At 42.0% G+C, this 13,942-nt stretch overlaps 1 protein-coding gene and 2 long non-coding RNA genes across 3 annotated transcripts in view; 2 read left to right on the forward strand and 1 right to left on the reverse strand.

Annotated features, from left to right (window-relative positions):
• The first annotated feature begins 704 nt into the window (after positions 1 to 704).
• On the forward strand, positions 705 to 1,123 carry LOC130605813 (uncharacterized). Its single transcript, XR_008973792.1, has 2 exons — positions 705 to 877; positions 968 to 1,123. It is a non-coding gene; the product is annotated as an uncharacterized LOC130605813 (long non-coding RNA).
• A 4,979-nt stretch (positions 1,124 to 6,102) lies between these two features.
• LOC130605808 (uncharacterized) lies at positions 6,103 to 9,316 on the reverse strand. The gene is made up of 4 exons (XR_008973790.1): positions 9,188 to 9,316; positions 8,868 to 9,029; positions 8,214 to 8,341; positions 6,103 to 6,563 (listed from the first exon to the last, which is right to left on the reverse strand). It is a non-coding gene; the product is annotated as an uncharacterized LOC130605808 (long non-coding RNA).
• Positions 9,317 to 9,573: 257 nt separating this feature from the next.
• REEP3 (receptor accessory protein 3) overlaps positions 9,574 to 13,942 on the forward strand; it is a 41,391-nt gene continuing 37,022 nt past the window's right edge. Inside the window, exon 1 of the mRNA XM_057421545.1 lies at positions 9,574 to 9,658. Within this exon, the coding sequence (XP_057277528.1) occupies positions 9,627 to 9,658 (32 nt within the window). The 5' untranslated portion in view covers positions 9,574 to 9,626. The remainder of the gene's footprint in view (positions 9,659 to 13,942) is intronic.

The following is a 13,942-nucleotide window of genomic DNA, read 5'->3' on the forward strand; positions in this document are numbered from 1 at the left end:
ACAGAATGGAAGTTCAAGGAAATGGTTATAATAAGCACCACCTCAGAGCCTTATGCCGACTTCAATTGTCTTATGTCTTTCCCTGCTTTGAACTCTCTAACTTCTGTCCCAGCAATTTAACACTTGTGTTTTGTGTTAGGTGAACTCTTTTAATATAAAAAAAGTCTGAAATTGCATGTTTGGTACTAACTGTTAATTCAGTTGAGACTGAAGTCATCAATACAAGAGATTTTAGTAGTGCTTACAGTTGTGATGCAGCTCATTGAAAGGGAAACAAAGTAAGGGTAAATATTAATGTCTTCAATCCAGGATTTGCATTAGCTACAAGGCTTGTTCTATGCTAAGGATGAGATAACTTGAGTATTTGGTTTGTATTTGAGAGCTCAGTGGGTCAACTGCTTAAAACAATAAAGGTGACTTTAATTCAGCCGATCAACACAATTAATTGTTGATAATAGATCTTTGTGGAGTTAGTGGTCCAAAGTACTTCAGAGATTACCTGCTGAGGTTCCTGAGTTTTAGGTTGCATTTTAGGGATGGTGCTGGTGGGGTATTTTTTTTGTTGGTGATGGTTTTTGGTTTGGGTTTTTTTGGGGTGGAGGTGTATGTGTTTGGGTTTTTTGTTGCTGTTGTTGTTTTGTTTCTAACCCTATGTGTTACTTTGGGTTTCATGTATCTTGGTGGATTGTTTACTAAAATGTGGGAGAGAAAAAAAAAAAAGAGCATGTGGAAGAACTGTGTCCATACAGGAATATGGTTGGAAAGAAAGGTACAACAAACCGGTTTCTGATTCTTGTCTTTGAGGCGTTGGATGGTGCCTTTCAGTGTCACTTTTGATGGCTAACAGTTCTTCCTAGCAACTTCTGGGATACAAAAGGTATGCAAAAAAGGGTAAACCTTTGTGGGAAGAAGTTTTGATTTGTCTAGACAGAGCTTCTTTGACATAATGTAGATAATTGCTCCCTAGCCTCCTGCAGACTACCACCTATGAGCAGCTACAGCAGCAGAGTATTTATGCCTGTTAAACCAGAAGTTCTGCCTGTTGTTTTTCCTGCCTTCGTAACTTTCCACTGCTATAGTCCAGCTATGTTATACCAGGACATTAAACATTCTGCAAACAGAATGTCTAGACAGGCTCAAGACTGTCTGTGCTCCATTTTTCAGAGTCAACTTTCCTAAGAATTAAAAGGCTATCTGGAAAGAGAAAATGGCAGAGTTCCTACTATGAGACATCTTCAGGCTGCCTTCTGAAGTGAGCATGGAGTAAGAAACTCTGGTAGGGATTTCTAGCAGTGCACAAAATTCCTGTGCAAACCCCCCTCTTCCCCAGAGAGGCTTCAAGCGTTTGATAGTTATTGCTAATGTCTTAAACAGCTTGCACTTGCATTCTAAGGACACAACACTACATAGAAATGTACTCTGTTAGCTGGTGACGTCCTGTTTAAATAACAGAGGAAAGGACTAAAAGGTGACTTCCTTGCTACAGAAGACAGGAAGGATCTTTTTGAGGTAGAAACAAATGGTTTCCACTTAAAGTATGGGACCTGTGGACCAACAGAAATATTTTGCTGTGCATATATGCTAGTTTTAGCAATGCTACATAAGCAAGCAAAGTAACTTTTTCCCATATAACCTTTGTTTTCTTCAGTGCTGACCTTTAGTCACTCTGTATAGTAAAAAGCAAGTACTTGTTTCCTGCAGGGTGGAAATTAATGTTGTCTCTAGAAGCTTTGTAAACTGAAAGTTCAATACAACATAAGGGCTGATGATCCTGTCACTGTTAATCTACCTGCACACTCTGTATGATTGTGCTATAATGTCATAGAAAACTTAAGCCTTGATTTCAGGCCTCAGAACAAGCCTGGGAGGCTTTGCAAGAGGATGGAGGAAGGGAGGGCAGTCATCCTGTGCAGTACTGGCTGCTGAATCCTTGTGCTGCTTGCAGGAATGAGGACACAAGGGTGCTCCTATCAAGCTATGCCTTTGGGGTCACAGTATCACAGTATGCTAGAGATTGGAAGGGACCTCGAAAGATCATCTAGTCCAATCCCCCTGCCGGAGCAGGGGAATTGGGATCTAGTCCATCCCCCTGTCCTCCCCAGCTCCCCCTTCCCTGGGCAGCTGAAGATTCCTGGGAAGCTTTGCGATAACCTTCTTAACTTCCAGTGAGGTTAGAACAGCATCCTTGTGTAAGTGCTTAGTAACCTGCATTCTTTAAAGCAAAGCCAAGTTTTGCTGTGTTAAAGAAAGACGAGCCCTCCAAGAACAGAGAATATCAGCAAAGACTTCAGACCAGTGGCCAGGGTATTGAGAAGCAGCACACAAGATGCCCAGATGAAAAAGGACAAACAACTGAATGTGAGCACCCGCTAGATGGAGCGATTAAAAGGGGGTAACATTTTTACCTGTATTAATGACAATAAAAGGTAGGTGGCAGATTTACTCTCTTACGCTATTCAAAGTCATATAGAGTTAACAAAAATTTGGTTACAACATTCAGTACATGAAAGTACTGAAAAAAAAAAATGTGGGTTACAGCTAGAAATCTACCATAAAGCATTTGGGGACTAGAAAAAAATCATTTAAAGAAGGTTGCAGTTGTCAAGAGATTGAAAGGTGATTTAAGCATGCATAAATCCTTGTGGAGAGAAAATGAGTACAAAAGAGCTCTTTAATCTATCACTTAAGAGTATAGCAAGAACCAATGACTGGAAATTAAAGACAAATGCAAAGTTTAAAAGCATGTGCCCTTTTTCCTATAGGGAAAAACAATCCACTAATGAAAATAAAATAAAAAAAAAACAACAAATAACTCTAAAGTTCTGATGCCTTCAAATTAATATCCTTTGTTGGCAGCACTGCTCCTAGAAAATAAAGGTCATCTGCTGCATTAATGATTTCTGAATTTCTGTGTCTTGGGTTTAAGTCAGATGAAATTATTTGATACTCCCTTACAGTTTTGAAAATCTGTAAAATGAGACCCCTTCACCAATTCGGGGGAGAATGCAGAGAGAGGATAATTCTTGGGAGAAAAGGAACCCAAGCAATGAAGAGACAGAAAACACTGCTCCAAGAAAAAAAATAAACAGAACATATTGGTCTATAAAACAGCCTCCTTAAATGCATTTTTTGGTCAGTAGTTTTGACTACACCTGTCATTCATAGGACAAACAAGGAAGACATAGTGAAGTCAGCTGGCTGAAGACTAACTTTTAGTTGTATGTAGGAACTGCTATCCTGGCTTACAGCAGTGGTCCTCCTGAGTAGCTCTCCCAGCTAATCATGCAGTTATGCCCTGCGAGGGTGGGAGAGGGTGAGAAGGAAACCTGATAGCTCAGTGTCCTTTGGCAGCCTTTTGACTTGCTGGATAATGTATGATGTAGTCCTTCAGCTCTTGGTACTGATTAGGCTCCTCTGGGGCTCTGTGTGGGAGTTTGGGCTCTGCATTTCAATAGAGGTGGATGTAATAGAGAGAATCTAAAGGTGTAGAAAATGTGCCATAAGGAACTTGGCTTGTTTCTTCAAGGGAATATGTAATAGCTTAAGTACTGGTTTCAGTTTTTAAAGTTGCTGCAAAAGGAAATTAACACTTTTCCTTAGACACTTGAAGGAGATGGGATTAAAAGCTCCTGAATATCCTTTAACTTGCTCACTTCTTGATACAAGGCAAAGCTTCCCAGTAGGGTAATGAAGGACTTGTAAACATAGTTAAGAAAAGGTGTGTAATCTCTGTTGAAAGGCTTCAGGAACAGGTAGGACAAAACATCTCTCCAAATGACATGGGGTGACCCTGGTTTTGTTATGATGCAGATAAACTTTTGGTCCTTCCTGGCTGTAAGATTCTTTTCTTTTTTTTTTTCCCCTACTTCTTTTGGGCTGATGGCCATGGGGTGGTGCACTGTTTAGCTGGAGGCTATGACTTTCTGCAAATGGATATTGTGCTGAACAAGGTTCTAAGTGTTGCCAAAGAATGTACATCTCCTCTTGATTCTAAGTAAAATCTATCAACCAGTTTAAAAGGCAAACATTGTTCCCTGATAAAATGCAGCTGGTGTGCATATGAGCTTAGTCAGCAGACTATAAAATAGCATAAGCTTTCCATAGTGATCAGAAACATCAAAAGCAGAAAGTGTATTTAAAAAAAAACCCAACCCTCCAGCAGATTGTTATAATTATTAAATGTATCACAAGTACTGATAGAATATAGCTGACTTGATATTACCCAGACAGGAAGAAATAATACAGCTTTGGTCTGTGACTGTATACAGATTTCAAAACTCAGAGAGAGGGTGGATCATCAGATATCAGAGTATGTGTAGCTCATCATTTAAAATGGGTTTGCTATCATAAGAGAGGCATATATTTACTGTAACACACAACTGCAACTTTTGAACAAGTTAACAGCTTTAATGCCACTCTACTTGGGAACAGGGAAATATTAAACTATGCAAATCTGTTCCGTGAACTGCCTTAATGAGATGCACTGGTGTGTAACCCTGGTGTGTGGTTAGACTTACCTACAGAGTAATGCTTGCAAGTTCATGTGCGATACCTGTCAAAAACCTTCCTGTTTAAAACTTAACAAAACAGAAGTAGGGGAGCAACAGGAACAACACTGCTGCTTTATGGGAGTCTCTCAGGTACTCTCAATGATCTGGAAATCAGCTGCTTTGTTGCCTCTGCTTGCCCTTGTGGGGCTGTATCCTGTATGATTTCAACTCCAAATGGAAGCAATAAGGTAGGATGGACATATGACTGCTGCCAGGAGAGCAAGTCTCAGATGGAGCTTTTCTGAACTTTCCCCTTCCTCTTTAGATCACATTTCCTTAAGAAAAAACCTAGGGGAGTGCTCTTAAGTGTCTGCTGAGAAAAAAAAGAACCAGAGGCATTTAACCCATTGCAACCAGTCTTTTAAAAACTGATAAACCAATCAACAGTTGCATGAGAAGCCTTTTCATAGCATGGTGAATTTTCTGTTTAAAAAAAAAAAAAAGAAAAAAAACAGGAGAGAAGTACCTTTTTACTATTTGCACTTTTAATCAGATTAATTTGGTTCTTTCTGAATTTCTTAATTGCCTCCTTCTATTATGCTGCAACCAAAACAGGCTAGTGGTGGAGTGATGAAAATGCTTTGACTTTTTATTGACAGGGCTGTTCTGGATTCCTTTCAGTGCTCTATTTTGGCCTCACCTAGTTTCTCTGACCTATAAGTTGCTGAAGTAATATCTAGATCTCTCTTTTGTCGTCTGGGGGCTGGGAAACCTCTGGGCCTGCTCTTTCATTTGCTACTTTCTCTGCTTGCAAGAGAACTACTATGTAGTTCAGTCATACCACAGTGCCAGCTAGATGCCTTTTTTTATCTCCAAAATCTGTACTACTAAAGATTAAGATCAAACTGAAATTGTCAGGGGCCCACAAGTCAGGAAACTGGCTTCAATAAACTCTCCTCCAAACCATTAATTTTATATTCCTGTTGCTTTTTTGAGTTTTTGCAGCTATATCTGCTAATGTGAGAGGAAGAAATTATTCAAAACCTAAGGATTTTGCCTATTAATATAGCAAGAAGTAACAATATTAATATAAAGAAGCAAGAGCTTAAAAAGGAACATGACACTGTGTAACAAAACGTTGAGAACAGTGGTTAAACCTACCAAGTTAAAAAAAAAAGGCAGAAACACACAAACACCCATTTTAAATTTTTTTTTTCATTAATTTAGATGCTTCACATCCTAATTGCACACAAAGATATTTCTGAAAAAAAACAACAAGTTACAGCTTCTTGGTATATTGTCTGTCTCTGGATTTTGGGGAAAAAAAATCACTTGAAACATAGTTGTGTTAAACACCATCTAGCTTTGCCATGTTCCCCAGTGAGATGCTGCACTGGGAGGCTGGAACACACATAACAGCAAGAAGTGGTGCCTCCAGAATTTTGCACTAAAGCTTTAGCGGCTTGATTTTCATAAAATGTCCTCAGTATTGCCCAGTGATCACTCTATGATGAAACTTCATCAAGGCAGTAGCACTACCAGGCTGTGTATCTTGTGATCAGAGCCTACCTTTGCTATCATGCACAGGAAAGATCCATGAAAAGTTAAATAGTGGAAGGTAGCATAAACCATAAATTTCAACTATATTCATTAATAATCAGTTATGAGAATCACACCAGCTTAGAGTATTTTAAGAAACAGTCATCTTTACCTGTTCTGTATTCTGTTGTCTCAACAAATAAACTGATATTTATTGGAATATGGAACAAATAATGTTCCATATTCTGGCTCCAAAACTGTCTCTGGTATGATTCAGTAACTGACAGAATTCTGTATATTTTTTTTTTAAAAACTGTTCTATATTTGAGATTAATTTAAAACATTCACACAAACCAGCAAAGTTAAGAAAAACCCAGCACTGACTAAGATAGATGAATTTCCAGAAGCAGCATGAAAATGGTACTGTCTCTGGGGAACTCATCCTCCTTGTGCAGGGTGCCCACAGTCACCATTGAAAGCTGTCAAAACCTAGCCAGTGTTTTCCTAGATGTTGCACAATTGCTGTTTTTGAAGCTGCAAAGTAGGAAAAATATTTGTTTACTTCTAAAGGTGAAGGTTAAACATCAATGCTTATATGCATACACTGAATTATACCAAAGTTAAAAGAAAACTGATGATAGGTGACCTTTGCAAGTGATTTTCCAAACACTCTTACAACTATTTAAAGCAACTTTTAACTATAGTAAGTGGCTTTGGAGAGGGGGGCTTAAAAAATATCCTATAATGAGAGAGCTGTAAGTCTCTTCCTTATATAAAAATAGACAGACATATGAGTAAGACACCCCAGGTTTGAATAACTACATGGCATGGATTTAATTGTCATGCCGCTCCCTGTGTTTCTGCCATGCAGAAGCATAGATTATCACTCCGTGTGAACTGGAATACAAGGAAGTCCATGTGGCACCCTTCTGCTTGTCTGCTGGGGGCCCAGCAAACACCACCCAGCTTCTTCAGCTGAATTAAGTCTCAAAACATTCTATGAAATAAAGTGTAATCTTCATAGCAAGATAAAATACTCTTAGGAGCCACCTGCATTTACCCTTTAAAAAATGCCTCTTTAAATGTAAATTTAGCTTTCTACCAGACACAGTATTGCCATGGCAACAAATGCAAGAAAAATAAATGTCTTTATACAAATTAGAGTGGCTTTTTTTCCCCTCTTAAACATACTTCACATGAAATAAACTATGCAGCTATGGAATTAATGTATACACAAACTCAGACAGTAAAAAAAGAGTATCAGTCTTTTTCTGAAATGGTTCTCTGAGATAGAATCAAAAGCACAATTGCTTGCACAAAAGAAACACATTGTGTACTTATGCTATAAACTAGAGCTCTCATCTTGCAGTTTGCTCTACATGCACTGGAGTGCTACAGCCTTCAGCGGAGGACCTGCCTCCGCACAAGTTTACAGAACTGGAGTCTAAAATGTAATTTATAACTCAATTTATATCTCAAATGTCCTGGTGTGCAAGTTTGCTTTGTACAGTCTACTCCTGGAGAGGTTTGTTATTCGAGGGGCATATAAGTAGCGGTTCAAATTTCTCCTTTCACTGAATGCAATTGAGAAATGCATTCAGGTTAGGTTTAAAAAATATGATTGATGAGTGGTGTACTTTAAATTGCCACAAACAAACTTCTCTATCTCTTTCTGCATCTTTTACTCCCTACAGAGGTTGAGGTAAGAAGACACCCAAGATGGTTGGCATCATTTTCAAGACCCAAATCCCTGCATGGTAAAAATAAACTTTATTTTTATATTATTGTATCCTTTCCCAGGTCAAACTTTAAATGTCACAGTATAGAACTGATAGTGACAGTTTTCAAACAGTCATTGTTGAAATGTTCCATGTTTGTTTATTTACCCTCTTCTTTCTTTCCCAAATCACTTTTAGCTTTTTGACGGCATCTGTTGTGTTTCAAGGCTGCAGAAGAGTTAAAATGCCTGTGCCTGGATTTTACCTATTTGAGGAGGTGAGGAATTCTGTGCTTGCCTGTGAAACAGAAACCATCCTGTGCTCACCTTGCACCTCTCATTGGAATAAGACAATAGGTTACAAATATTAAGCTGTTTCTTCTTGCTGTATGGCAGGCAGGAAAACTACATATTATCCTCAAATATATGTAGAAGAACTGATTTCTGCTATATATTGTGGTGCTGACCTTGGTATGTCATTGACTGTGACAGAGTCAGCAGGAATGGTGTTGAAAACAGCAACCTCTTCTTTCTCTGCCTGAACTGCTGATTGGCATGCTCAGTAGCATTGGCAGCTATTGCTTTGGGCACCACTCTGTTACATTTGTTGGTATGAAAAAAGTAAAGTTGAATGTTTCCAGCAATGGTATGGGCAGAACATTCTACAACCTCCTCTTCAGAGAAAAGATAAAGCAGTCCGTTTTGGAAAAATAATTGTCCCTTTACATGTACAAACAGTTACACATTACATGTAAAGCTGGTATGCAGAGTTGGATTGCAATGGATTAGCTAAGGCATCAGGGAGCAGTCAGTTTCCTCTGCATGTTTTGGCCTGCCAGATCATGAGCTTGACAAGAGCATCTAGGCTGGGTCATGCTGTGCACTGTCTTGCCCAGTGTCAAGCCTTGGGCAGTAGCTGTTAACACGGCATCTAAGGAAGGAACAAATATAATAAGGCACACTGGCACTACTTCTTCCCACACGTACTCTCCTGTCCTTACAATTACCTGAAGTTTTGGATCAACTACATGTAGCAGTCTGCACAGCCTATGTAAGGATGTGTCCTTAGACAGCCTTTGGGACTGAGTGCTTGTAAACAAGTATGGAGGAGAAGCACCTACTTGCGGCAGTTCATACGGGTGCTGCAGCCCTGGGGAGCCAGCCGGCTCCACAGCTCTGCTCTTAAAGTGAGGGCTTCAACCAGGTAAAGTGCTGCGCCCTTACCTAACCCCTTCGGCACACGCACAAGGGGCTGGGCATGCTCTGTCCCACAGCAGAGAGACCTGAATGTGCGAAATGAATGTTCTGACACATCCTACAGCAAATAGGATATGAGCGCATGGGAAATGCAAGTAAAAGGCAATGGTAACGGGTCCCAACCTGCCTTTCTTCTGGAGTTGGTCGCTGCTCCGAAGGGAAGTGATAAGGAGAGAAAGAGTACCTTATTGCACTCTTAATTCACTGTATCTATTCCTTTCTCCTTCGTGGATAGGCCTGGTTGGTGCTGTGCAAAGGCTGTGTTCCCATGGTACTCTAAAACCAGGCAGCAGTGCTGCAGGGCAAACCCACCCCGCTGGCAGGCCAGCTCCTTACCGGAGCGCTCCTCGGCAGGGCAGGGCCGGGCCGGGCCGGGCCGAGCCGAGCCGAGCCGAGCCGAGCCGAGCCGTGCCCGAGGGGAAACACACCGCCCCTGTTCGCCTGTATCCACCCCTCCGCCACTGGCGGAGACTCACCCCTCTTACCCCGCCCGCACCTCCCGCCGCGCACGGGTCCGCGCCGTCGCCAGGGCGCATGCCCGAGTTCGCAGAGCCAATGGGGCGAGCGGGGGCGGTGCCACGCCATTCGGGCACGGGCGGCGGAGGGGCCGCGTCGCTGCTGCGATGGTCTCCTGGATGATCTCTCGGGCCGTGGTGTGAGTGCTGGGCTGCGGGGAGCGGGCAGCTGCGGCGGGAGCGGCTTGTCGCCCGGGCGTGGGCGGGCCCGGGGCTTCCTCCGGTGGGACTGGGCCGAGGGTGGTGGGAGGGAGGTGGATCTCCTACCGCCTTTCCCCCTTTAACTTGTTCTCCTCTTCCCCCTGTCCTTCTCAGTTGGGCGTCCTGCGCCCGTTGAGCGGCCGTCGGGCCACTGTTGGGCCGCGGGCGACAGAGCGGCCGGGTTCGCCACTCCCGGCGCAGGTGGGGAGGCTTCCTCTGGTGCGGCGGGGGCCGCGTCGGGCAGAGCCAGCTGGTCTGTGGTGAGGGGAGCGGGCGCCTGGCTGAAGTGGCGCCGTTCTGTGTCAGCCAACGGCTTAGAGGTGCTGTGTTTAAATTAACTAGTCCGCTTCTAGGAGTTTAAGAAATAGCAATCTATTCCCTCCCCTCTTCCTCCTCCTCTCTCTCTCTCCCCCCTCCCTGCCCCCCCGAAATGGGCGAGGTAGTGGGCTCTGTGGTTCTGCCCGAGAGTGACGCTTAGGCTTGCCTGGCAGCGGTTGAGCTGTCTGGTGCCTGAGAGGGTCATTTCGCTCTCGGAAGCGCCCACGTAACTAGCACGGGGCTCCCAGAGAGCACAGGTTGTCCTGGTCACACCTTGTGTCTTGCTGTAAGGGCATGTTTCCTAGGGCTGTAGAGGCAAGAAGCTTAGGCTGCTGGTGCCTGTCACATAAATAGTGAGCATTGCTTGTAAATTGATTCAGGTGAACCTATAAAATCGGTTTGGTAACTGTTTTTAACTTGTGCCAGAGCTGAAAGGGCTAGGAGAGCACTGGGGAGCAGGAAATGGGTGTCTGTGGTTAGTATAGGTCATCAGCTGATGTAGAGGTAGACTGACAGTGTTACTACTTACTGGTCTGTGTAAAGCTGAGTTTTTGGCACCCAAAGGGGCAAACTTCCTTAGGTAAGAAGTACCATTTTATGTGTTGTCCAAGTTTTATGTGAGAAAAGGTAAACTCCAGTGCAGCCTCTAGCCTTTTCTTCTGCATAGTACTGTTCATTCATGAAACTTATGGGTTATTTTGCTCATTTGAATAATATTCCCTAATAAATGTTGAATAATTCTTGAGCAGCTGAGTCTTCCTTGTGCTCCTTGCTGAGTAGCTCTGTGACTCTGGGGGCCTCAGTGCTTATTGGGTTGCTTGAGCTGAGATTTGCTGTGTGTGACTTTTTGCTAGGCAAATGAAGTGAATCTGCTCACAAAGCAGTCCAACAAATGTCTGAATTAATGCAAAGTATGGAGCAGAACTGTAGATTCAAAGCAGGGCTTAATAGGGTTTCCCTGTTCTGTTGGTGACAAACATCCCTGTTAAGCTGTCTGGTGTAATTTCATCTGAAAACTTTGTTGTCAGGAAGCCTTCTGATACTGCCACATGCGTTTTCCTTCTGTAATCTAGCTACCTACATAAGTAGCAGTCACTCTCCCTCTCCCTGCCCTCCCTGAGATTTGTAAGACAATTGAAACTTGTGAATAGAGCATAATGTTCCAGGATTGGCAAAGCATGACGTTGGTTTGGAAGAGAGAAGCTGTGAGAAGAATTGCTGTTGGTGTGCTTTGTCAATGTGGTCTTCCCATAGCCAGTACACAAGCACTACAGCCAAGAGGCATACACTGACTTTCTGTACATCAAATGTAGCTGCTGAACCTGTTTCTGCTTTGTTATGTAAAAGCAGTAACCAGAGAGTTTTTATTTTAACAACTTATTCTGTGTTGATTCTAAGGGTGACACCAAGTTATGACTGGATTCTAGTGAAGTTAGTTGCTTTTCCCCTGAAATGGATTGCTAAGGGTTGTATTTGATTTTTGAGGATTGAGTCCTTTGTGGGCCTAAACCAATAGACAAGGAATGAAGAGAATAGGTACTGCTATCCATGGGTTCACTGCAAGAGGCAATAAAGGACAATGTATTGTGCAGTTCTGTGTAGTTTGGTTTTCGGTTTGCTCTTGGTCAGTCATTTGTGTGCCCTAATTATTTTTGCTAAGAAGGGAGTCCTTGATATTATTTATAAATCTTTTCCACCTTTCTGTGTCCTTGTTTCGTAACTGTGGGACTTGACTAGTTTTCCAGTGTTCAGCTTCCCAGGAAGGGGAAAGTGTTCAATGAGAACTTGGACGGCTTTGAGACTATTGTTTAATTTTGCTTAATAGGGCAAAATTCACGTGTAAAAGGAAGGTGGGAAGTAGCACAGAAGTAGCTGTGGTGTGATATAAGAGGTTTTAATTTCAGTGGTTTTGAGGCTGTCCTCCTTGACCTTTTTCATAGTGTCCACTATGTAATCTTCCTCAATTTTATCTGATTTTCTTCCTGGTCTCTTTCTAGACATACCTGTTCAGTGGCTTTGATTCTCTGACTTGTTTGTCATGAGTTCAGAAGGCATATACAACCTTTTCCTTAAAGGCCATAAGAAAGATAGAAATATTTTTAATCCCTATGTAGCTGCTGGGCCTGGGGTTGTCTCTTATGTAGTCTTGTAGTTTTGGTGTGGTGACTTTCTGTTCTGTAGGAGAGTGATGGATATCCTACATTGTCCATAGCAAGTCCAAGAAGCCCTGTTGGGCAGCCATCAGGAATACTTATTGTTTAGACTAGTGACTGGAAGGAGTAGCAGTTGTTCAGGCTGCAGCAGAATTCTCCTCTTCTGACTGACCTAGTGATTTTCAGGGCAAAAAGAGCAGCAAAATATTAATTTGTAGGGGTGTCACAGTGCCCTCTGCTGACTTTTGACTTGGGGGATTTGTTCTGACATGCATGTCCGAAGCAAACTTGACTTCTGATTTGAGAGCTTGCAATTTGGGGTTAATCAACTCCCCTAGAACAGTTTAGGTAAAGCTCTAAGGAACTAGGTAATGGAACTGCATACAATTCTTAATTGCATTGAATTGTCTCAGAGTCATGCACAGGAAACGGGGAGTCGTTCAAATTCACTGTTCCACATAATAATCTTGGGCAGAACATCTCCTTAATTATTTTTTTTCCCCTTTAGTTTATAGATGCTATTATACTTAGGCATCTAAACATGTGAAATACCTTGTACTAATTGCATGTCTTGTTTCGGTCAAGAAGCAAGAGACTTGAAGCACATAATTAAAACATCTCTTCATTTTAGAGCTTTGTGTATGGGGTGCTGTTGCAGTAAGTATAGGTTGTTACGAACTCTAAAACACACTGGCTATTGCAACAATTTTCAGAATGATTACTGCAAGGTTTTTCATTTCTTCGCTTCCAAAACCAACAAAGAGATAGTAATTTCTCTCATTGGCTCAGAAAACTTATCAGAATGGTACAGCTTCTCAAGTTCTTAGTTTTTAACGATGGGAATAGCTTTTTAAAAACTTGTGCTGCCCATCTTGGTAACTTCTAATAGAGCCTTTGCCTGACTTTTAGTCTGCTTTGATTACTCGTTCTTATCATTTGTGAGGTCTGAGCAATTGTGTACATGTCAGTTGCTGAGGCAGTATTTAATAGTAAACACGCTGAGTACTTGTCAGTCACAGCCTGGTATGGATGAGATCAGACTACCCTCTTTGTGCCAAGCAAAGATGTGAAGCATCCTCAATACAAAGTAGATGGCCATTTTGTTCTTGCAATCTGTTAAAGCAGGCTGTCTGCTGTAATCTGTTAGCTTTTTTTTTTCTGTCCTCACTTAAAAATGAAAGTTCCCCCATCTGTGTTGGTTTGTAACACTCTCTTTACCCCCATGTTTAAGTACGTGTTTTTTTTTCCAGTAAGGTTGGTCAGTGGTCATGACTGGTGGAAGGGAGGGTTTTAAATGGTCCACAGGAAGATGTATTTGTCATGGGTATTAGTAGTTTTCTGTCTGCTTGTACATATAATGCCTGCCTTCCCCACCCCCATTTTAGAGCCTTGCAAGGAGCAAAAGACGTACAAGTTAAAGATTTAGCAAGTGTTGCTTGGTTCTAATATTAGTTTGTAACTGTAACTACAATAAGCGAGTCAAAAGACTGAGGCACACAGGAGGTGACCTGAAGGTAGGTAGTAGTGTTAGTCTCTTTGCCACTTTAGATTGGAGCTGTTTCTTTCATGGTAGTTTCCAAGGCATCCTCCTACTCTACTTTTAATGCCTCTGCTGTTGTTGTTCAACCATTTCCAGATGTCCAGCTGCTGCTAGAATTACTAGAAATCTGAGACTAGGTGGCTGAAGCTGTAGCTTCAGTACTAATTGGATTGTCATCAGGAGTATCTGGCTTAGTGTGGTGGTGATGTTTT

This window comes from Pezoporus wallicus, unplaced genomic scaffold (assembly GCF_028554395.1).
Source record: "Pezoporus wallicus isolate ANWC-B61680 ecotype Strahan unplaced genomic scaffold, APGP_CSIRO_Pwel_v1 contig_4816, whole genome shotgun sequence".
NCBI lineage: Eukaryota > Metazoa > Chordata > Aves > Psittaciformes > Psittacidae > Pezoporus > Pezoporus wallicus.